Here is a 21,121-nt window from a genome sequence, read left to right as displayed (position 1 = left end):
GTTCACTCAGATGAGCTACCAAAATATAAAATAAGTAGCAAAACTATCCTGAGAGAAGGGAAAAAAAGTGTTCTAATTTGCAGTTGATATGATTGCCTTCCTAGAATTTCCACGTTGAAAAGATGGAGTTTGGACTGCATAATATTTAGGATTCTGTAAACCTTTTTAACCACTAAGTAGAAATACATGATAATACCTATCTGTTCAAATATTAAATGAGAAGTAATCAACAAAGTGGGGATATTTGTATGTTTCATAGGGGCTTATAAAAATTATATTCTAAGTTATGTTTTACATTAGCATTCTACTCTCTTGACTATGAAAGTGATGACAGTCACATATCATTGACTATTTAGCTCAAGGCCATTCTTTTATCCCTTCATCCAGAAAGTAAAGATGTGGCAAAAATTATTTCCATTTTTTTATTTTTAGTCATTGAATACAATTGTATATAGGAACAAACTAAAAAGCATCTATTAGTTCCCAAACATGAATCTTAAATAGAGACCATCCATGTCAGTAACAGAAACATACATGTACATATGTATTTCTGCACGCATATGCACTGGTGAAAAGTCAATCTATTATAATAACACAAAGACATGTAGTTTGGACATAACTGCAATGTTTCAAGATTTTTTCAAATATGGATAATTTTACATTATTAGAAATATTCTTGGGTTTTGTTTGTTTGACAGACACCTTCATTAAGCTGGATGTTTATGGTATGAATACACTGCTTATTTGATAACGCTTCATCAACGAGAAGCAAAAATATATTAAAAGGTCTCTCAACTGTCCCTAGAAATTCTGATGCTAAACCTATCTGCATGAAACGTATCAAGAAATGTCCTATACAGAGGAAATTTTGGAGAAGTTTTAATTTCTGAAATATTTGATCCAGGTTAATGTGTTTTTCTGATCATTTGTTTAATGTAAAATAGGAGAGAAATCTAACCTGACACTCACTCTCGTCTCTCTCTCTCTCTGACATTTGAGCCCCCTACGCACAACAAAATCACAGTGAGAATGAGATTATGATGCAATGATCTCGTTGTGAACGTTGCATTATGGCTCAGGCAGTACATAAGCAGTCCCTTGGCACTTGTGCTTACAGCAATTTGAATTTCTCTAGTAGCTCACTATGATTTATGGCATATTTCAGACGTTCTCTTCACCAAGGGAGAACACTGTCAAGTTCATGAGAATTTTGCAACTAAGATAAAAGAGGGAAAGAAGAGCATGTTGAGTAAACAGGAATTTGTGGTTTGTTGTAATTTGGGCATTTAAAACTGGATTGGTTGTGAAATTATCTTTGACAGTTGTATTCAATATCATCCTGTATACTGAATAGAAAAACCGATGGTGTTTATTAGTGAATCATCCATGGGTTTATTCAGCCTTCAATTCACATGTAAAACACCTGTTTGAAGAACAAGAGTTAAGGTTTTAGTATTAATAGTAGAATAGACCTTCAACAGGGACCCATATAAAATTCTGGTGTTTATCTTTTTTGAAACTCCTGTTCTGGCAAACAGGTGGTTTCTTATACCTGCAGTATGCACATCTGTGTGAGAAAATGTTTGATTTTATGAACCACATGCCAGACTTGGCAATATTTTTATAATGGACGGGAAACAGCAAATTGTATTGCTTCATTTATTTTTCCTATACCAGCAATGTAAATTTTCAGATTTAATATTACATGCTTTCTTCATAGTCCATTTTTGTAATATAAGGAGGTGTTTCTCCAGAAATATGGATAATAGTATGAATTCATCCCTAAATTCACATGCAAAATAAAACACTGCTGATGAAAGCTTTTTTCCCTCCTTTTTTATTATTACTCATAAAATTCCCTAGGTATGCACGGTGCTTTATAGAGCATATAAAAAGACAAGGTCCCTGCCACAAAGAGTTTATAGTATAATCCAAGAAACATATCGTATAAAATAGCTCAGGTGTAGCGAATACATATTATTTGAGGGACAACTGTAGGAGGATGAATTAAAAGATAGTTATTAAAAAGGACACAGAATCACAAATGATTTTTTGTTTTTATATTTTTAGGACAATTTGTTGGACAAGGGTAAAAAAATGAATAGTGATAAATAATAAAGTTGGTAGGATATCCACTTAAATTTTATTTTCAAATTCTCCATAATTGTTGAATTATATCCACAAAAATTTTAATGCTTTAATATATTTTGCTCCTAAATTGCTATAGTACTATCTCACCTCCCCTCTCCATAGCATGGAGGTTGATTTCAGTGACTTAAAGATACTGTTTACTTATGTTATATTACATTATGTAATCAGAGAATTGTATAAATTGAAAGCTTTTCATTCTGAGCCCTGCAATTAACCAAACTTAGTAAAGTAAGATAAAGAAAGGTAACATTATGTCTTCAAAGCCACCTGAGCTAGGTAATGGAAAAACTAAACTGGAGAGCAAGTTTCTGGATTTCTAATTTAATATTTTTAAAAAAGAATGAACCTTCTTTTCCCTATTTTAATAACCTGGAATGAACACTAAAGTAGAAGTCCAAACAGCGGACCCTACCTCCAGTAACGCCACCTTAAAAGTCACAAAATGTCAGGCAAGAAATGATCTCCTCTGAGATTCAATTTACTCATCTGTAAAATGGAAATGCCAACAATATTAACATTTTATGTCTCAGATTAAATGAAAATGAAGATGTGAAAATGAGAATAAAAACTTTCCATAATAAAACCCTGGAATGCTGACACTGAACAAAATGCAGCTTGAACCTATCTCTAAAATGGAGGAAATATTCTAACTGGTAAAAATGTAGAGGAATTCCTTGAGTAAAGAGAAAGCTAGCAGTAACAAAGATATGTGTACAAAGGTATTCTGACCTAACTGAGCACTCATTCATTAAACATTCATTCAGGAGGTTTGTTTTTTGTTTTTTGGGGTTTTTTTAAGTCTTGAGTATTTATTACCACTGTTTTTATTTACTTCTAAATTTATATAATTTAAATTTTAATAGTGACTTTTTTTTTAACAATAAGCTTACAGAATTTTTGACAATTTGACAATTGACTCTGGTGGGCCAGCTCCAGCTCACTACTCCCAGCTGCCCAAACTCAGAGGTTGTATATATCAAAGCTAGCTCAAGTCTTCTTTTAGTTCCAACATCCCACCATTTTCCCCTTGGAAAATTTATTGAACAACCATATACTAACAGCACATGCCAGTCAGTGCAGCCAAGCCAGTTCCACCCTTGTCAAGCTGGGATGCTCGTGTATCAGGATGGGCATGAAGCAAACAGACTTGCAAATAAAGATATCATTATGAACTTTTCAAAGTGCCACAGAAAGAACAAGGTGATATGGAATGGAATGGGTTAAGGGCAGAGTTGGAGAACTAACTTAAATTTATCATTCAGGGAAGACATTAAAGCAGGAACTGGAAAATGAATAGGAGCTAGGAAGTCAAGAACAAAAAGAATTCTGGCCTACTGGTCAGAATTAAGAATACTGGGGAAGGAAGGTGTGTATGTTTACAGAATTGAAGAAAGGCCAGTATGGAGAGAAGATGGAAGGGGAAGAATAACCCAGAAGGATTTGGGGAGGAGAAATGAAATACATTCTTTATTATGCAGGGTCTTTTTGGCCATGTGAAGAAAGTTGAGTTTTACTCTAAGTACAATGAAAAGCCGATGAAGGCTTTTTAAAAGGCAAATCTCATGAATCAATTTATGATTTACAGTCATCACAGGAGCTGTTATAACAAGAGAGGATGATAAAAGATAAAGAGTGCAAGTGGGAAGGCTGAATTAGGGGTTATTGCAGGGGCCACGCTGCGGGGGACTAGTGTGGGTTGCCACATAGGCAGTGGAGGCAGTGTGGAGAGGAAAATGAATCCTAGGTATGGTCTGGAGGAAGAATAAACCCATATGGCGGTGTACTACATAAGAAAGTATTTGCAAGACAGGGGCAGGGAGCCATGTCAAGGTTGATTCCAAATTTTCTAGATTGAGCACGTGGCTTAACAATTTTTTGAAAGGTTGCTATTTACTAAATTTGGGGAAGACTGACCAAAGTCAGAGTCCATGCTGAGGCATGAAATTGTATTACTTTACAATACATTTTGCCTGGGACGAATACTAAAATTCTTGGTATGGATCTTTAAATGGATGAGGGTACTCTAAATCATGCAGGGCAAAGGATATGATGTTAACACTATCTATAAAATTTAATTCGTGGATTGCATAATTTTCTGTATGATGAAAACCAGGAGAATTGCTTTGGTCTTAGCAATCTAGAGTTCATGGGTTGTTGACCTGCTTTGAATAAAATTAAATATATACATGGATATGGATACATATATGTGTATATATATATTACAAGAGCAGTTCCAAGAAAATGGAAGTGGGGATGAGTGACAGAAACTATTTCTGGAATCCTGAGAAATACTTCACTTGATATAATGTGTTTTTTTTTTTTTAACTTGGGCTTCTTTATTCACAAAATTGAATGTGAAATGCTGCTTCCAAAATTGATAGTTTCCAGTATTATTACATATTATTCATGTCGATTACATAAGGTAAACTCAAAATCCCTACACATCTAATATTCTACGTCATTTTCCAGACGGGGGCAAAGAAACTCTAGGTTTTATAGGTTAGATCCAAAAGGCAGCCTTAGGTAAAAAACAATGGGACTTAACAATCTTCATTTTAGGAAAATAACTGATATTGGTGAAGTGACAGTCATCATTCAAAAGCCTGGGCAAACTCCTGAGGACCACGCCATCATAACAGAAGTTTATCTCCAAAAAAGTTACATTATAACATGTCTTCCAACTCTAAGCCAAAGTTTCATTTCGGAAACTCTAAGAACTGATACATGGAGGGGAAAAAAACTAGCTAAATTTCAGGTATTATTAACCCCAAATATGATACTGAAAATAGACACATAGGGGAGCAATAAACAAGAAAGTACAACATTAATATAAAATGCCACAATTCTAAAAATTATTTTCAAGATAGAAGAAAACATTTGCATCTATCAATTGCTAAAAAGGAAGTAACTAAGTGTTTTGAAGTTAATTATAATTAAGATATGTATTTGTTTCTAACTAAAATCATATAACATGAATCATAAAAGTAAATGTGAACGTTTCTATATCTTAGGAAATTATCCAGAATGATATATTTTAAGATTATCCCTTATTCATGGTAAACATAAAGAAGCTGTAAATTTAAACCATGAAATCATGTGTTGTTATGTCTACATATCTGTATAAAAGTCAATATTCAATTTAAAGTATAAATAAAATATAACTTCCCTTTAAAAGCTTGAAACTTACTTCCAATTCATAAGTATAGGAATAATTTAAAGCACTTTAGCACGTTATTTTATCTATCAATAGTAATTAACACAGTCTTAATCTGGCTAATGTTAATGACCACTGTTCTTCCGTAAATCCCAGTTAAACCAAGCTTATTAAGGGATAATTAAAGGAAGTCTTATGTGCACTGAATAAAGTAATGTCTGTTTTTAGAGTTGGAGTACATATTTTGTCTGATAACATAAAATTAGACAAAACTTTTCAATTAAAAGTTTACAAGCTGGAGCTTCCCTGGTGGCGCAGTGGTTGAGAGTCCGCCTGCCGATGCAGGGGACACGGGTTCGTGCCCTGGTCCGGGAAGATCCCACATGCCGCGGAGCGGCTGGGCCCGTGAGCCATGGCCGCTGAGCCTGCGCGTCCGGAGCCTGTGCCCCGCAACGGGAAAGGCCACAAAAGTGAGAGGCCCGCGTAAAAAAAAAAAAAAAAAAAAAAAAAAAAAAACAAGTTTACAAGCAGATTATTGATTTCTAAAAAAAAAATGTGCCAATGAAACAACCGACAACCTCATTCTTCCTATATATGTGTGCTTTTTACAGGTGAAGCAATGTAATCTAAACCTGGTAGCATATTTCCTGAACACTACACTAGGCTCAGAATGCAGCAAATAGTCAATAAAACACCCTTTGGATATATTCAATCAGGATCAAATAGTGCAGATCCTGGATAAGTATGGAATGCTGAGGCATGTAGAGGAGGAAATAGGGCTTCAAATAATGCTGAGACATTGGGAATACTAGAAACTCCCAACATTTCAGAAGATATTTGTGAGTGTGTATGTGTGTGCATGCACTTTATTATGTTATTTTTATTTTCTATTTAATAAACTTTAGTATAATGCTTACAATGTGTCCCATCGCGTTCTGAGAAGTAATTTAACACAAATAATCCCCAAGGGCTCTATGAAATATTTATAATTATTATACCTATCATACAGATGAGGAAACTGAGACACAAAAGTGCAGAGATGCCAAAAATGTCATAAGAAGAACAGTAAAGAACAGAGCCACAATTTCCACCCAGGCAGTTAGGCACCATATTTTGTGCTCTCAACACTAAACACAAAGTTGTGTTGCCTCTCAGTTTTCACTTAAATGTTCTCATTCTCTCTCTCTCTCTCTTTTCCCTCTCTCCCCACCTCTCTCTCTCTCTCTCTCTCTCATTGTCTCTAACTCTTGCTCTCTCTCTATGCCTCCATCCCTGCCAATTACTCCTTTTGGGGAGGCAGCAGTAAATATTAGAGTAGTAACACAGTTTGGTGCAGTGTGAGGACTGATAGAAAAGGAAATCGGCATATCACTGGAAACCTGTAGGCATGAAGATTAGGTACACATTAGAATTTGAGGTAAAATATGAGTATATGACTATACTAGGAAACTATCTGTGGCTATAAGGAAACAAAAACGATGTCGAACTACATCACATGAGGGGTATTTGTTTTGTTTTGTTTTCATCTAAATTAGGAAAGAGGGACTTCCCTAGTGGTGCAGTGGCTAAGAATCCACCTGCCAATGCAGGGGACGTGGGTTTGAGCCCTGGTCCAGGAAGATCCCACATGCCGCGGAGCAAATGAGCCTGTGTGCCACAACTACTGAACCTGCATGCCACAACTACTGAGCCTGCGCTCTAGAGCCTGCAAGCCACAACTACTGAGCACGCATGCCATGACTACACCTAGAGCCTGCATGCTTAGAGCCCGTGCTCTGCAACAAGAGAAGCCACTGCAATGAGAAGCCCGCGCACAGCAATGAAGAGTAGCCCCGGCTCACCACAACTAGAGAAAGCCCGCACGCAGCAACAAAGACCCAACACAGCCAAAAATAAATAAATAAACTAGGAAAGAATAGTGCCTTGAGTTCTGAATAGTGTAAAAGCAAGTATATATATATATATATATATATATATATATATATATATATATGGATGAATGTGCATATATATATATGTGATTCGAGGGTATGTGACATTTAAATATTTGTTTTTAATACGGCTTTATAGTCCAAATTTAGAGAAAAATAGATGTGATTTTTGTATTGAGGGACATTGTCATGCAAATCTATTTCTCAGACGCAACTTGTATTAGGCGATGCATTGTTTTGACAAATTAGGTACGATTGTCTACTGAATGACTTCCTTACCTGTTTCTATCAATTCGTTTCTTTTCTATTCATTGTTTTTGTTACATTTATTTCTCAACATTAGTGACTTATATCCAACTAATCAGAATTCCTGGTTATTGACTAAATGTAATACTGCCTGCACCACATGAGTTTATGATACAGAAATTTCAAACCACAGATCTCTCCAGATTCCTATGAGAATGAGTAGTTGTTGTACAGTCTTCATCTTAAACAGAAATTTTTACAAATAGATGACTCATTCTGGCTGATCATACTTTGAAATATCACATTATTGCTCTGAATCACAAATGAGAAAATAATACACAATAAGGAAAGACCTGGAAGAATAAAATTGTTATGAAGTTGCCTACTACTCTGACTTAATTTCAAAAAAACACCTCACTACAAAATTAATATTATTAGAAAGTAGTGATCTACATAAAATTGTATATGCACTTCTGTGTAAATTTATCTCATCAATCACAGCAAGTAGGTTTGGTACTATAAAGAGAAGATATTACCAGCAACATTTTCAATCATGGGGCCATATATCCAAAAGCAATCAATAAAAAAACATACAGGAACTGACAAACAACTAGTCAATGGAATCATTTTTCCTGAAATACTTAGCAGTAGCCTTTTAACATAATTGCTTGAGGTCAATATTACTGTATTTCGGTCTGCTTGCTTGTTAAAATAGAATGGATATCATGTCCATTAATTTTTTTGGCTGTCAGAGGAAGTTTTTCACACCTACAATCAACCATAAGGAGCGGTATGATATTAACATGCCTAAAAAAATCACCTTTTTGTCAATTTTACCAAACTTTTGAAGGTCAACAGATTTTTTAAAAGTGAGGGAGAAGAAAATGCATATTTTCATCGAAATGTAAAAGGTACATATCCTTTGCTCATCCATAACTTACTTCTTAACAATTTCTCTCCAATTTGCAAAAGTAAAACGCTTCTTATTTTGAACTAACCATTTTGAGAATTTATGTCTTCAAAAAAACATGATGTCTCTGTGAGGGGTTTAATATCAGCATAGATTAAGCCAATTACAGGACACATCTTTCTCAGTTGATGGGAGAACTTAGAAACTGCTGAGTTACTCTTTGTGATAAACATTTTGGAAGGTTGCCAAAGCTGTTATAAACATTTCTGAGCTCACTTTTCCAGGGAACTCTTTTAAAAATCAATTAGAAGTGAAAGTCTTTCAATGCTGGTGTTTTAAAATGTCAAGCGTGTATTACTTTTTTCCTTGTTGTGCATCAATGACAATATTTCAAAACCTGTATATTAAATTGATTATATTCTATAATTAAGCTATTAAAGGGAATAGAATGTACAAGTGTTCTAAAATTCACACCACAGCAGAACTGGCTTGTTTTTTTCATTTTTATAAAAATAAGCCCAATTAGATAAAAAAAGGGGGAAGGCAAAGAAAGAAAGCATGAGGTAAGAACAAAGTATAAATTGGCTATTCAGATTTTATTTTAAAAGCATACTCAAGTATATTATTGATTTTGAAAAATATTTCTTAAAATTACAGGTCAACAGGTTAAAATAATAAATGCTTTATTTATGATTCCTGAGGTTAAAATAATAAATGCTTTATTTATGATTCCTGAATCTGGATTTTTTTAGAAAGTAATCTATGGTCAATGGCAGAGGATCAGTTATGAGTCTAAATTTACAAAAGAGAGGTTTATTTCAAGATTTACTATAATCAAGATTACAATATATTTATTTAAAAATATATAATATGATTTTAGATCATGTTATATGTGTACATGTGCCTTATATGTGTACATGTTTGAATATCTGTGTGTACATGGTTAACTTTTTTGTTAAAAGGGAATCTTGTCAATCTTTCCAAGGTAGTGCCAACATTTCATGCACAAAAAACAAGCTATCTGTGTGTTATCTATATAATAATGTTACATAAAATTTAAAAAATTTAGGAAAACGTAAGATTAAAATCCTTAACTATCAAAAAGTGTGCTCCTTTTCTCTACAAATGATTCACAAATTTACTGTAGAGAGCAAAGGATTAAAATTCCTCATGTATGTGTAACTAACACATTGATATTAATTGGTTTGTCCTTTCAAGTTGTGTTTATCTCTTCATTTCCATCACAGTTTCAAAGGTCACTCCATTCCATTTATAAATCCAATATGACAGAGATTAGTAAAAGCAAAAAGCAACAACTAAATGAGTACCTCATCATGCAATCACACATCTCACAATTCATTTATCCAATTAATAAAAAATACCATCAAATGCTTCATGGTGAGTTTTTTCAAAGCATCAAAATGGTTCATGTCAAGATAACTTAATCATCAACATTTACGTTCCTCAGTATAGCAAATGTAGAGGAAACAGTGAAATTACACCTTAGGGGAAAGATAGCCAAATAAGTATTTCGATATTTTTTCCAAAATAAAATAATTTTAAAAATAAATATATTTCATAAGTTCAGCTTATACTAGTAGTAAGTTAATGAGAGTTTCTTGAGAGCTGAAATATATGGGTACTTGTGTGTGTGAGTGCACATTCGCGTGTGTGCATATGTGTGTGTGCAGTGTGATATCTAGCTATTTAATTGCTAAGGTAATATATTATCTAGAAGAGGAATCTAAAGGATTGAAAATAGTCTTATCATTTACTCATAGATATAAGACATTTTCTAATTTTGATGCTCATTTTGATGTATTTATTTTAAACGATTTTAGAACCTGACCTTTCCCCTTGATGTAGGCATAGGTTTGACAGTGGTAGGTAAATGAAAGCGCAAAAAGAAACTAAATACATTACAACTGGCAACTCTAGGAGGCTGACATTTAGATTGCTAAAGGAAATCATTTTAAAACAATTTGACCACCTTTGTAAGATTAGCATTTTTAACCTTGATATTTTCACGTAAAATGAATATTGGATTTACTTTGTCAATATACTCATTGTTTTAACAAGTCCCACTCCAAAAATGTAGTTGGATTATTCAAATGTAAAAGATAAGAGAGGAAAAACAGAAATATAAAAACAAAAGTGAGATAACCCAGAAAGAAGATATCTCAGAAAACCTTGTAACACAATTTCAGCACTTACACAAACCATAAAGTAAAGAAAAAGCAATTTATTTCCAAAAAGCAGCTAAAACACAGAGAATTAGTTAACCAATTATTTATAAAAGAGGTAGATGTTTCTTTCTAAGAGAAATATGAATGAAGTTAAAACGAACTGAGACTGGTTTTAGACATGATTTTCCCCCATCTCTATTATATGGATCTGTGTCTCACGAAACATTAGAAGGTCACAGAATCCTAAGGCAGAATCAAGAATGTTTACAAGGCCACTGCGTTTTGAAGTAAGCTTGAATCACTCAAACAGCACAGTGCCTGAGTATAGACTATCAATCACCACATTATATTTAATAATGTTATATCTCTTTTATGTTTGTTTATTAACTTATGCATTCTTATATAAGTGTGTGGTAGCTAGTTTGTTTTGAACCTGAGCTATCCTTTTCAGTTAAAAATACTTTCTAGAAAAAGTTTAAGTACAAATATAACTATTAAATGTCTTATGAAGATGGTGAAGTCTTCCTTCCCTGGATATCCTAAAATGTAATACCTGTATAAAACAAAGATCTCTCCAAAGCCCCCAATCGATGCAGTTGTACAAGTAAAATTCCAGGTAAATGACTTGTTATTTGAATTTTCATTTAGAAAAAGGAAAAACCTTTCCAAGAATTCCTGAAATGTTGTAATTTTGTATGAAATCAATTGATGAAAAAAACTTAAATATGTGCCCTAAAGACATGCACGGCATTGATAAAAATGCAGGGTTCACACGGTCTAATAATTGTTTTAACTTTAGAATACACCCATGCACATAAATGTGTATTTGCATAAGCGTGTGTGTACACACGCATACATACATAGATGACTGGATACACACATGCTCACATATACACAAATATCCTCTCTTCTTTGTCCCTATGCAGATTATTACTCCCTGCCTACAAATGACCCCAAGGAAGTAAGTACACTTCTTGGCTGAACAATTTATCAACAGCTTGAAGTGACAGGAATGGTGATTCAATCCCGTGTCCTCACATATCAGATGTAGGCCACATTCTTCAGTCTGCAGAACCAGAAAGGGAAAAAGTCCCTGTCGCATTTGCCCTTTCATAGAGATGGAAATATTATTAGAAAGGACATAAACAGACTAATTAAATCACAGCAGTATGGCTGGGATGACAGCTGGTACAGCGTGTGACTGAGAAGATCCATATCTGTGAGCAGGAGGTACTTCACTTCCAATCCATTCACTATTAGGTGCTTTCAAGCTTGCTGTGCAGACATTAAATAATAACATATCATTTCCAAGACGAAAACGATGTAAAGAAATAAAAAAGGCTTTCTAACCAAGAAATCTTTTGTGCAACAGAGAAAAAAAATCATTTACCACTCAGTTCTGCTTTTGAGATAAAGATGTAATAATGCCATTACCTTTCATCAGCAGGATCCTTGAAAATCAACACTCTTTGCTTATCATGCTGTGAAATACAAATAGAGCTAAAGGCATGGTCTGCGAGGCACTGCTGCAGCGATATTAACTAACAGATCTGCCCTTTGTGAAGGAAACCGTATCCGTTTCATTAGTGCAGACTCTAATTCAAAACTGTTGAAAATGAACTGCACATACTGTTTTAATAACAACATTCCTAATCATTATCAAACTGGTAATTCTCTCAGCACTGAATGGAAGGGTCTGTGTTTCCATTATGACCTGCTGTTAAAGAAAACCATATTTAAATCCTCTATTTTTCCTATCTTCCAAATGATCCAGGTTCATCTGGGGGAGGGGGGTACTAAAAGCCTGCAAGATGATGTATGCCACATTATTTCTTCATAAGTGAATTGACATTTTTAGACATTCATGTCGACTACTATATTATTTACTTATTATCACTAAGTTATTATATTTTGTATTCAGTTGGACATGCCATGGTTCATACAAATGGCTTTGTACACTTTTGGAATATTTGGACAGTGCAGAGAGGAATCACAGTCATATAAATGCGAGATGCTAAGTCTGATGACAGGCATTGGGCTCAGAGTTAGAAACTTGTGTGCTCACGCTCACAAAATGTTAAACCATGAACAACACCCTTAGTAACAGCTCAAAGAATATGTTCTCTAATGTTAGGTTATCATGAGATATTTAAAGATTTATATCATCAAACATTATAATTTACAGAACACAACGTTGAAGGTTTATTTTAATCATATGTCATCAATCATATGAAGTTAAAATATAAGATAAAATAATGGAGGATCATATTAATGAAAAAAATAAGGGTTACCTGATCTTAAAAAGATTGAATAAGGCCTGGGGTTATTTTAAACTGAAAAGTTTGCTCCCACTATATGTTACTTTGAAGGTCCTATAAACATTATAGCATGTTGATGTAGGTTGACGATCATATTTAGGGCTTTCCTCAATGAAAACTGAAGGCTGTAATAAATGCATTCAATCTCCTAGAATGTGATGGAGTCTACCATATAGCATATCCAATTGGACATATGTTACATATCCTTATGTTTTATGATTACACAAGGATACAGCATCAGAATAAAATCATTTAATTTATATTTCTTAGTATGAAATGCTTATCAGTTTATTTCATTATCCTGTCATTAGTTGGAGTAAGCAATACGCAATACTAAAACCAAAAGGAAAACATTGGGCTAATATTTTCTACTTATGCTCTCCAACTGTCCATATAAATTAAAAATTTTTTTATGAAAATGAAACAGACACTACAGAAAAAGTGGAAATATTCTCTGCATTCTGCTTATCTTCACCATACAATACATTTAATAATTCATACAGAAAACTAGTATATGTTATTGTTCATACTCTAATGATTTTCTTTACATATAGGAGTGGATTCAGAAATACATGCTCAAATATTTTTAAATGAGAAGTGTTCTTTTTAATATGGAAATGTATTTTTTCCATAGTGCCCTGTTATGATCACTAATGTTTTTATTCTTTTATATGCACAATAAAGATCCAAAATATGTTATGAGAAAAAATGCAAAATGATGCCAAGCACTTTCTAGAAAATCATGAAAAAGAGCTTAATAAAATGACCAGTTATTACCGCATGTGCCTCTTTTTTTCTTATATTCAAAATAAATATTTTCCACCATTATCTGTCATATGTAATGGTTACATAATCTGTGAAATGATGTGTTACAATATACATAATGATGGCATGTTTCGAACATTTAGGTTGTTTCAGTTTTGTATTTCATTTTAGAAATCACTGTAAAGAATAACTTCTTGCCTTTTATCTTCTAATCATTTCAAAAATCAAAGAATTTTAGAACCAAGGGGTTGACTGGGCATCAAGCTCCTTATTTATTAAATAAGAAATCTGAGAAATTAAGAGACCTAACTAGCTAAGTTATTTATTAGCAGTGTTATTACTAGAAGCTGAATCTTCTGACATATTTTGCTCTCTGCTCCCCAATCTCTGCTTTTGGAAGCATCTAGAAGGACTTGTTTGATCATACTACAAGTTATTCAAATGGCAATTTTGTCTTAAATTAGCTATTTATTCTTTATATTTTCACATTAGATTACCTTATTTAAAATATTTAATGAAGAAGAAATGCCAGAAATATTAAATATTTTAAAATGCATTGAAAATTATGAAAGCATAGCTTACTACTTTTTAGCTTTTCATTGCTGGAATAAGCAATTTTGTGTGAAATGTCAGGATATGAAGACATCTTTTGCATAGGAAATGATGTGAACCATACGGCTTATTCACCATCAATTGAATTACAAACCATGGCAGTTCCTACACTTTTAGGAGATGCTTATGTGGTCTTTCCATTAAAATTCCACTAATGTGACATTTGTGAAAAGGTTTATGTTTGGACATACTTTCCTCACCATATGAGAAGCCACAGAGAGCAAAGGCATAGATTAAAAGTGTTTACATATAAATTGAAAGCTATCAGTTCTAAAATACTTCTCATTTCATGTGTCAGAATTTTTTTGGCCTTTTAGGGTAGTCTTGTGTGTTTCCATGTTTACAAGACCCTGGCTGTTAATATTATTAAATTTTACTCATCAGACAGGAAGAAGGATCTTAACAATCATTGTTAGGCAAAGAAACATTAAGAAAGTTAAAAAAAAAATTCCACATTTAATCTGTTAAACAATGGCAAATTTCTTATGAATCAGTGATACTGTAATTGAACTGGAGACATTTTTAGAGCAAGCTTGCTTTGGCTTTTTCACCCTCCGATTTGGAATCTGCTCACAGTACTGCCAGCTTAACCAAAAAGGATTAACTCTCATATCCAACTGAGAACACAGATAATTCTCAGTAATTGGTAAAAAATGAAGATGAATGGGGCTGAGAGATAAGGAGCAATTAGCTCATCAGCATTTACAGCTGTGCACTCAATCCGGATCCATCTCTTGAGTCTCGGCCCCTTTTAAAGAACCTACACAGAATAAGCATAGGACGCCCCCTCCCCAAAAAATTGCTATACCTGCCCATCATTTCTCTAGTCTTCCATTTTATTTCCTTCCTATACAAAGACACCTGTCATAGCATGCTATGTAAATTACTACCTCTCTCAGGACCTATGTCTAAAGCCAATCTTCTTTTTAAACTTTTTTTTTTAATAACAGAAACCAAATGACTACTGTAGACACTCTTAAATTCCCTGTCAATCGTTTCATTATAGCAGCATCATCTGTTTGAAAATATAAGCAATTCCCTCATCTAATTATAGGAAGGATTTGAGGTTCATTAACATTGCCAAAGCAGAGAATCCAATGTGCAACTACAGAGCTCTGCTTGGTGGCCTGTGTTCTCAGTTTCCTTTTATTTGCTTTCTCAAGGTCTCCAAGACTTTTTCCTGAAATCATAAAATTAATTTTTCCTTCTAAATAGACACATGAGATAGAAGAAAGGAAATGTCTGCAATGTAAACTATTTTATTTCTTTGGGAATGGTTAAAAAAAAAAAAAGATAAGGGGATGGTCAGCCAGGGAAGATAATTTTATCTCCCTATCTGCCTAGCATTTTTTTTTCATTGTTTTGTTTTTTTGGTTGATGGACAGAGGTAAGGAGTAAGGAATACCATTGATGAACACAGCTGTTTAATCCCAAACTCAAGCTCTTGTTTTTACTTGAAACTCCTATATCTTTGTAACTATTGCAAGTTTGAAAAAATGCAAAAGAATCCTACATTTCAGGCATATGAAATGTGTTCAAGTTTGTGGATCACTGCATTAGGGTATTCTTGCCTACTTTACATGGTGTTCAGAGACAGAAATTCTGAAGTCTTAAGATTACTTCACTTCCTTAAAGAAATAACAGCAGTTCGGGGGTTATGACTATAGTTTAAACAATAAGATTTTCTTGGGACATCTGTTTTGAGATCACATTTTGAATAGATATGAACTCATTTCCTACTAAGCAAGCAATCTACTATTGTTGATAGCTGTTTACCAGTTCTATGAGTCAGATATTAGCTTGTGGCAAAGGTCCCTCTTAAATCCTCCGAGTATTCTTTAAACTGTGTACATAGTGTTTTCCTTAAATAAAATGTTAAGAGAAGTAAAAATGCAGTCTTTTCCTGCCTCTTGGTAAATTATAGTCCACAAACTCTTGCACTTGGGAATAATATTTAATGTATTTATCTTTAGAGTCGTTTCCTTTGTTGTCATTAGTTAAGGGGGTAAGATATTAGGTTTAGCAAGTATTTAAATAACAGAGAAACTACTAAGAGATGCTCACTATGTCAATATTTATATAGCAGTTAAAAACTAGAAGTAAAATTAAGTTTCCTTTATTTAGATTAAATCGATTGTGATTAATTTAGTACCCTCAAAAATGTGCATGATGCCAAAAAAAAGAAGATAAGCAGATAAAACATAGCTATAGAGACTATGAAATTGACCTTGAGTTCACCGGTTTTAAATTCTGCTTTTCCAATATCCCAGTCCCAATTTCCAAGCAGCATTTTTTAAGCTGGTTATGTAGATCAGTCCTTAAAGCAAAAAAATAGCAATTTATCTGGCCTGTATGTTGTGGATAGCGTTGCCACTAAAAAGAATCCAGGACATTTTTCCTTCTTATCTGCAATGTAGCTCATATCAGCCAACCTGTCACAAGATAGTACTTGATATAAACAAGAGATTGCAAAGACATCTCAGTAATCAATATCAGGATGGCTACAGTATGGAAACCCCAACCAGTGCATATCATTTGTCTCAGCATCTATTTCTATGGCCAAATGAAGCATTAATTCAAATCATAAATCTATGGTGATTCAAATCTGGGAATGAGCACCTGCCTGCTTTAATGATTTATTTTGTACATTTCAGTAAGCAGGAGATTTGTCCATATGAACTGACAGGTCACCTTCAGATGCCAGGAGCAGACTGTTTATCACCATGCAGACTAGCATCTCATCTTAGCAAGTAAATATTAAACTAAAAGAATCCAATTGATTGTGGATGAGGGAGAATGGCGACACAGCCATATATTTTACTCAGCCTGCTGATGCCTCACTCAGATCTATCCTGAAGTCCTCACTTCTTCCTAAAGTTATCATTCTGTTGGAAAGATGCAAGCTCAAGGTTACCACGTAAAATTGGGATATAAAATAATTATTTGTCAGTGTCATAGGTTTCTTCAAACACCTTTTTTTCTGGCTAATTTTTACAATTCATATTAAGAACTAGAGAGGGTCTTCTATAATAAGAATATTCCTTCACCTCATCAAGCCAAATGAAATGAAACCAAGCAAAGAAAAAATTCTATTTTCTAGCAGCACTAAGGATTTACTTACAACCAAGGAGTAAGGAAGTGGGGCGGGGGAAACAGTGTTTCTACATAGAGAAGCCTGAAACATTTAAATAACGCGTGAGCCAGATGAGTATAAGGGAAAATAGAACCCTGAATTGACTTCAGAAATGTCACTGGATTTGGGCAGGGCTGAGTAGTAACAATACATCATTGAAGTAGCACCTCTCTGAGGGGTTTCACTACTTCCAAGGGCCAAGTGACAGATTCGTGAGAGCTGTACATTTGTATTCTGAAATATAAGCCTTCTGAGATTCTTGGAATACCTCCTGGAATTCATAGGTTTCAATACCACTTCCTAAGTGCCTCGTGCTAGCTGACGTTCCTGGGGGATCCACCGCATCCTGTTATGACTGTCTGCTTACTTAACCACCCTACCCATAGGAGTGTACGCCCCTTGAGTGCTGAGGCTGTGTTAGGATTATTTTTGTGTTCCTAGAATAAGCTAAAATCAAACATACAACGAAATCCAAATGACGTCACAGCTACCCCCAAATTTCCTCACAGGCCTGCAGCTTAACAAATAATACCTAGCAGAGAGAATAGGAAAACAGAGGAGGAAGCAGTCGGTGGCTGTAAAAAGAGGAAGAGGGTGATTTTCAGGAGGGTAAGTTGGGAGAAATAATAACAAAAGCAATACTCACATGACTAACATTATGGGTGACCAAAAAAATGTGATAAACAGACACTGTAATGAATAAAATGATAAGCACTTGTCAAATATGATTTCCTTTCATTCTCACGATGCAGATACTATTTTCTATGCCATTTTTCAGATGCAGAATGCGAGGCTCAGAAAGTTCACATAACTTTCCAAAGTCACGGAGCAAATAGTTATTGAACACTTACCATGAGGCAGGCACTATCCTCAGAACCAGAGAAGACTGGAGTCCATTTAAAGCAATTGCTCAAAATTGCCGTGATCTATGCAATCTCAACCTCCCATCCCCATATTGCTCTGTACCTTCCCCGACTCTACCCCATCCCTCCCCTAAACTCTCTTTCCCTGATCTCTAGGTAAAGAAGAAGGGGGCAGGGGGTATGCTCAGGAAGGGTAATAAATCACAAATTCTTAGAGGACAGTAATGTGTGAGAATAGAATAAAAATGACAATGAATAACATTTCCCCCCAAATCAGCTACAGATCTCTAACATACATGATCCATGAGTTTTAGGGACTAGCAATGGCACTAATGTTAACACAATCTCAAAATATTAAGACCCTCTAGGAAAATTCAAATAAATTTCCGTTTCTGGTTCAAATTGGATGATGGGTGTCAAAAAAAAAAAAAAAGCAATATAAACTAGCAAGTGAATACCTTAATGGAAGAAAAGTGATTTCTTCCAACTAAAAAGCAAATTTAAATTGTTTCTTAGTTTAAGTCATTATGATAGCCTAGCTATCCAAATAATTATGATAAGCACAATTTGGTCAGAGGGCAAGTATTATTCCATAATATCAAATATTAAGTGTATGCCAACGCTTAATTATGAGCTATGGTCTCTTTATATTATGCCTGTTGGTTTCTCCAAAGCCAGCTTCTGTTCTGCTGCTCAGGAAATTTGACAGAGGTATAATGTTTTAATATATTTTGTTCAAGTGTTATTAAATTGCCTAACTTAAAGATCCCTCCTCACAACACCAGCTACCAACAACAGCCCACATTAAAGGCTTACTCTCCTAAAATTTTGAAAACAATCTAAATTATGCTTTGGAATCACAACTATAGTTTAGAGTGGCCAATTACTTGTTTTTAAAAGTGTCCAATTTTGCTCTGTTTTATTGGGCAAAGTAAAAGACTAGTATTTTAAAATAATATGTAGTCAATAGTTCTAAAAACAGAATTACAATTCTTTCATTTTACTTTAGTATCGTTTTTAACTTTTAAAAGTTTAAATTGATGTGTGTAAACTATGCCCTAAACCATCCACCGCCCTCCATCTTCTCAATAGAAGCACTGCAAATGCGAACGCTGGCACTTCCCTTAGTCCTTTTCAGATTTTGAGCCGTGTCTTTGGCTTTCTTCCACATCTTTTTGTTCAAGAATTGCTACCTCCTTCTTTATCATACTCTCAAGTCAAAGCCGTTAACGCCTCTCCTTTTCTATTTCTCTTGTCCAGTTCTGTTGAAAAGTTCTATTTTTCCCCTTTTTACATTAGAAGCTGCTCTTTGGCATCGCTGAAGTGGTGGTATTTTGTGTTTTGTGTATGTGTTTTAAAATTACTTCCTACTAGGTTACTCATATCTAGCACACGATTCCATGAACAGTTGTGAAAATGACTATCACTGAAGTCCACAGTATTCCTTCATACACGCCCCCTACCTGTAGGTCAATGGACTGAAAGTAGGGAGCTGCTGATTAGCTAAAGAAATAATCTGTTAAAATGTTGCACAGAAAAGGAAATCTAATTGAACTTCCATAAATTATTGTGTCTCTCATGAACATGTATGTTGGATATAGCCTTGTGTACATCTTGCATCCAAATTCCTCTTGCTCAATTATATTTTGAGCATGATTTCTACATTTTAAAGGGAAATAATACAGTGCAGTGGCAGAAAAAAATGTTTTATGTCACAAACACACAGACGCTAAAGATATCATCAATAAAAATTTAACCCTCATTTGAAGTTGTGTTTGACAAAACAAATTACCCAAATTAATTCTGCAAAGAGAAAGCTGTTCCTTTTTGGTTTAAACAGTAATGGTTAACTTTCCATCCCTCCATACCTCAAGAAAGAAAAAGATCAAATTAAGAAATTAAAGTGGCATTTTTTAAATAAGAGAAACTGATAATGGATGTATACAGAAAGAATTAATTATCAGCATAATTCTTATTCTTGGCAGTACATGAAAAGATTAAGTTTATATGTTTTGCTGCTAAGGCACATTTCTTATTTGATAACCAATGCATTAAGAATAAAAAAACTAGTGTGTGGTTTTGTTTGTAAATATTCTTCTGTCATCTTACCTACAGTAAATATTTTTGAATTCTGACTATTAGAACTTATTTGTATTATGAAAGATGTTAACTGAATTCTTACAGTAGAGGTTGCAGACATAAAGTTAATTCCTACATTTAAAAATAATGTTGCTAATTATTTATTTAGAGTGTGTGTTGTTAGGCTAAGTGGTTTCTTCAAAATGTACACTATTTTCAAAGCTAAAGGGGCCGACTTCTTGAACGGGTAGCCAATAATTTTGTTCTGGAAAAGAAAGTCATTGAGTAGCAAAATGATCACAGTAAGTTTCAGTGAACATAAAACTTACCAACACTTGAATTCATGTCCCCATTTTCAGAATCTGCTCCATGTTGGTTACTACTGGCATGATAGTTGCTCATAGCTTCTAATTTGATTTTTTTCACCTTCATTGCTTCGGCGATCGCTGCATTGGTAGCAGCGGCAGCTGCTGCAGCTGCTGCTGTCAAACCTTCAAAGAATAAATTAAAAATGAGGTAATTCAAATTCTGATTTTTCACGTGAGTCCATGTGCTTTATAGAACACATATACAACATATTGAAGTATCTGCTTCCTTTATGCAGCACTCTGATATCATATATTCATTCCCAGCTAACCAGTGAAACTATGTTGATATCATAGAGTGCTCTCCGAACTCCCATATTCAATATTAGCAAAAGCATGATTCGTACACAGAAGGAGAGTAGTAGAAATGCAGACAGAATTCGCCCTCAAACAAACCCATCTGAACAT

At 34.2% G+C, this 21,121-nt stretch overlaps 1 protein-coding gene across 2 annotated transcripts in view; it reads right to left on the bottom strand.

The window, feature by feature from the left end:
- DACH1 (dachshund family transcription factor 1) overlaps positions 1-21,121 on the bottom strand; it is a 414,258-nt gene that overhangs the window by 170,136 nt on the left and 223,001 nt on the right. For both annotated transcript variants that reach the window (XM_029209969.1, XM_029209970.1), the window contains exon 3: positions 20,678-20,839. In XM_029209969.1, coding sequence (XP_029065802.1) covers positions 20,678-20,839 — 162 coding nt within the window. The remainder of the gene's footprint in view (positions 1-20,677; positions 20,840-21,121) is intronic.

Source organism: Monodon monoceros, unplaced genomic scaffold, assembly GCF_005190385.1.
Source record: "Monodon monoceros isolate NGI ecotype Baffin Bay Population unplaced genomic scaffold, NGI_Narwhal_1 Super_Scaffold_8, whole genome shotgun sequence".
Lineage (NCBI taxonomy): Eukaryota > Metazoa > Chordata > Mammalia > Artiodactyla > Monodontidae > Monodon > Monodon monoceros.
The sequence above is the reverse complement of the archived record's forward strand: the minus strand, read 5'-3'. Positions and strand labels throughout refer to the sequence as shown.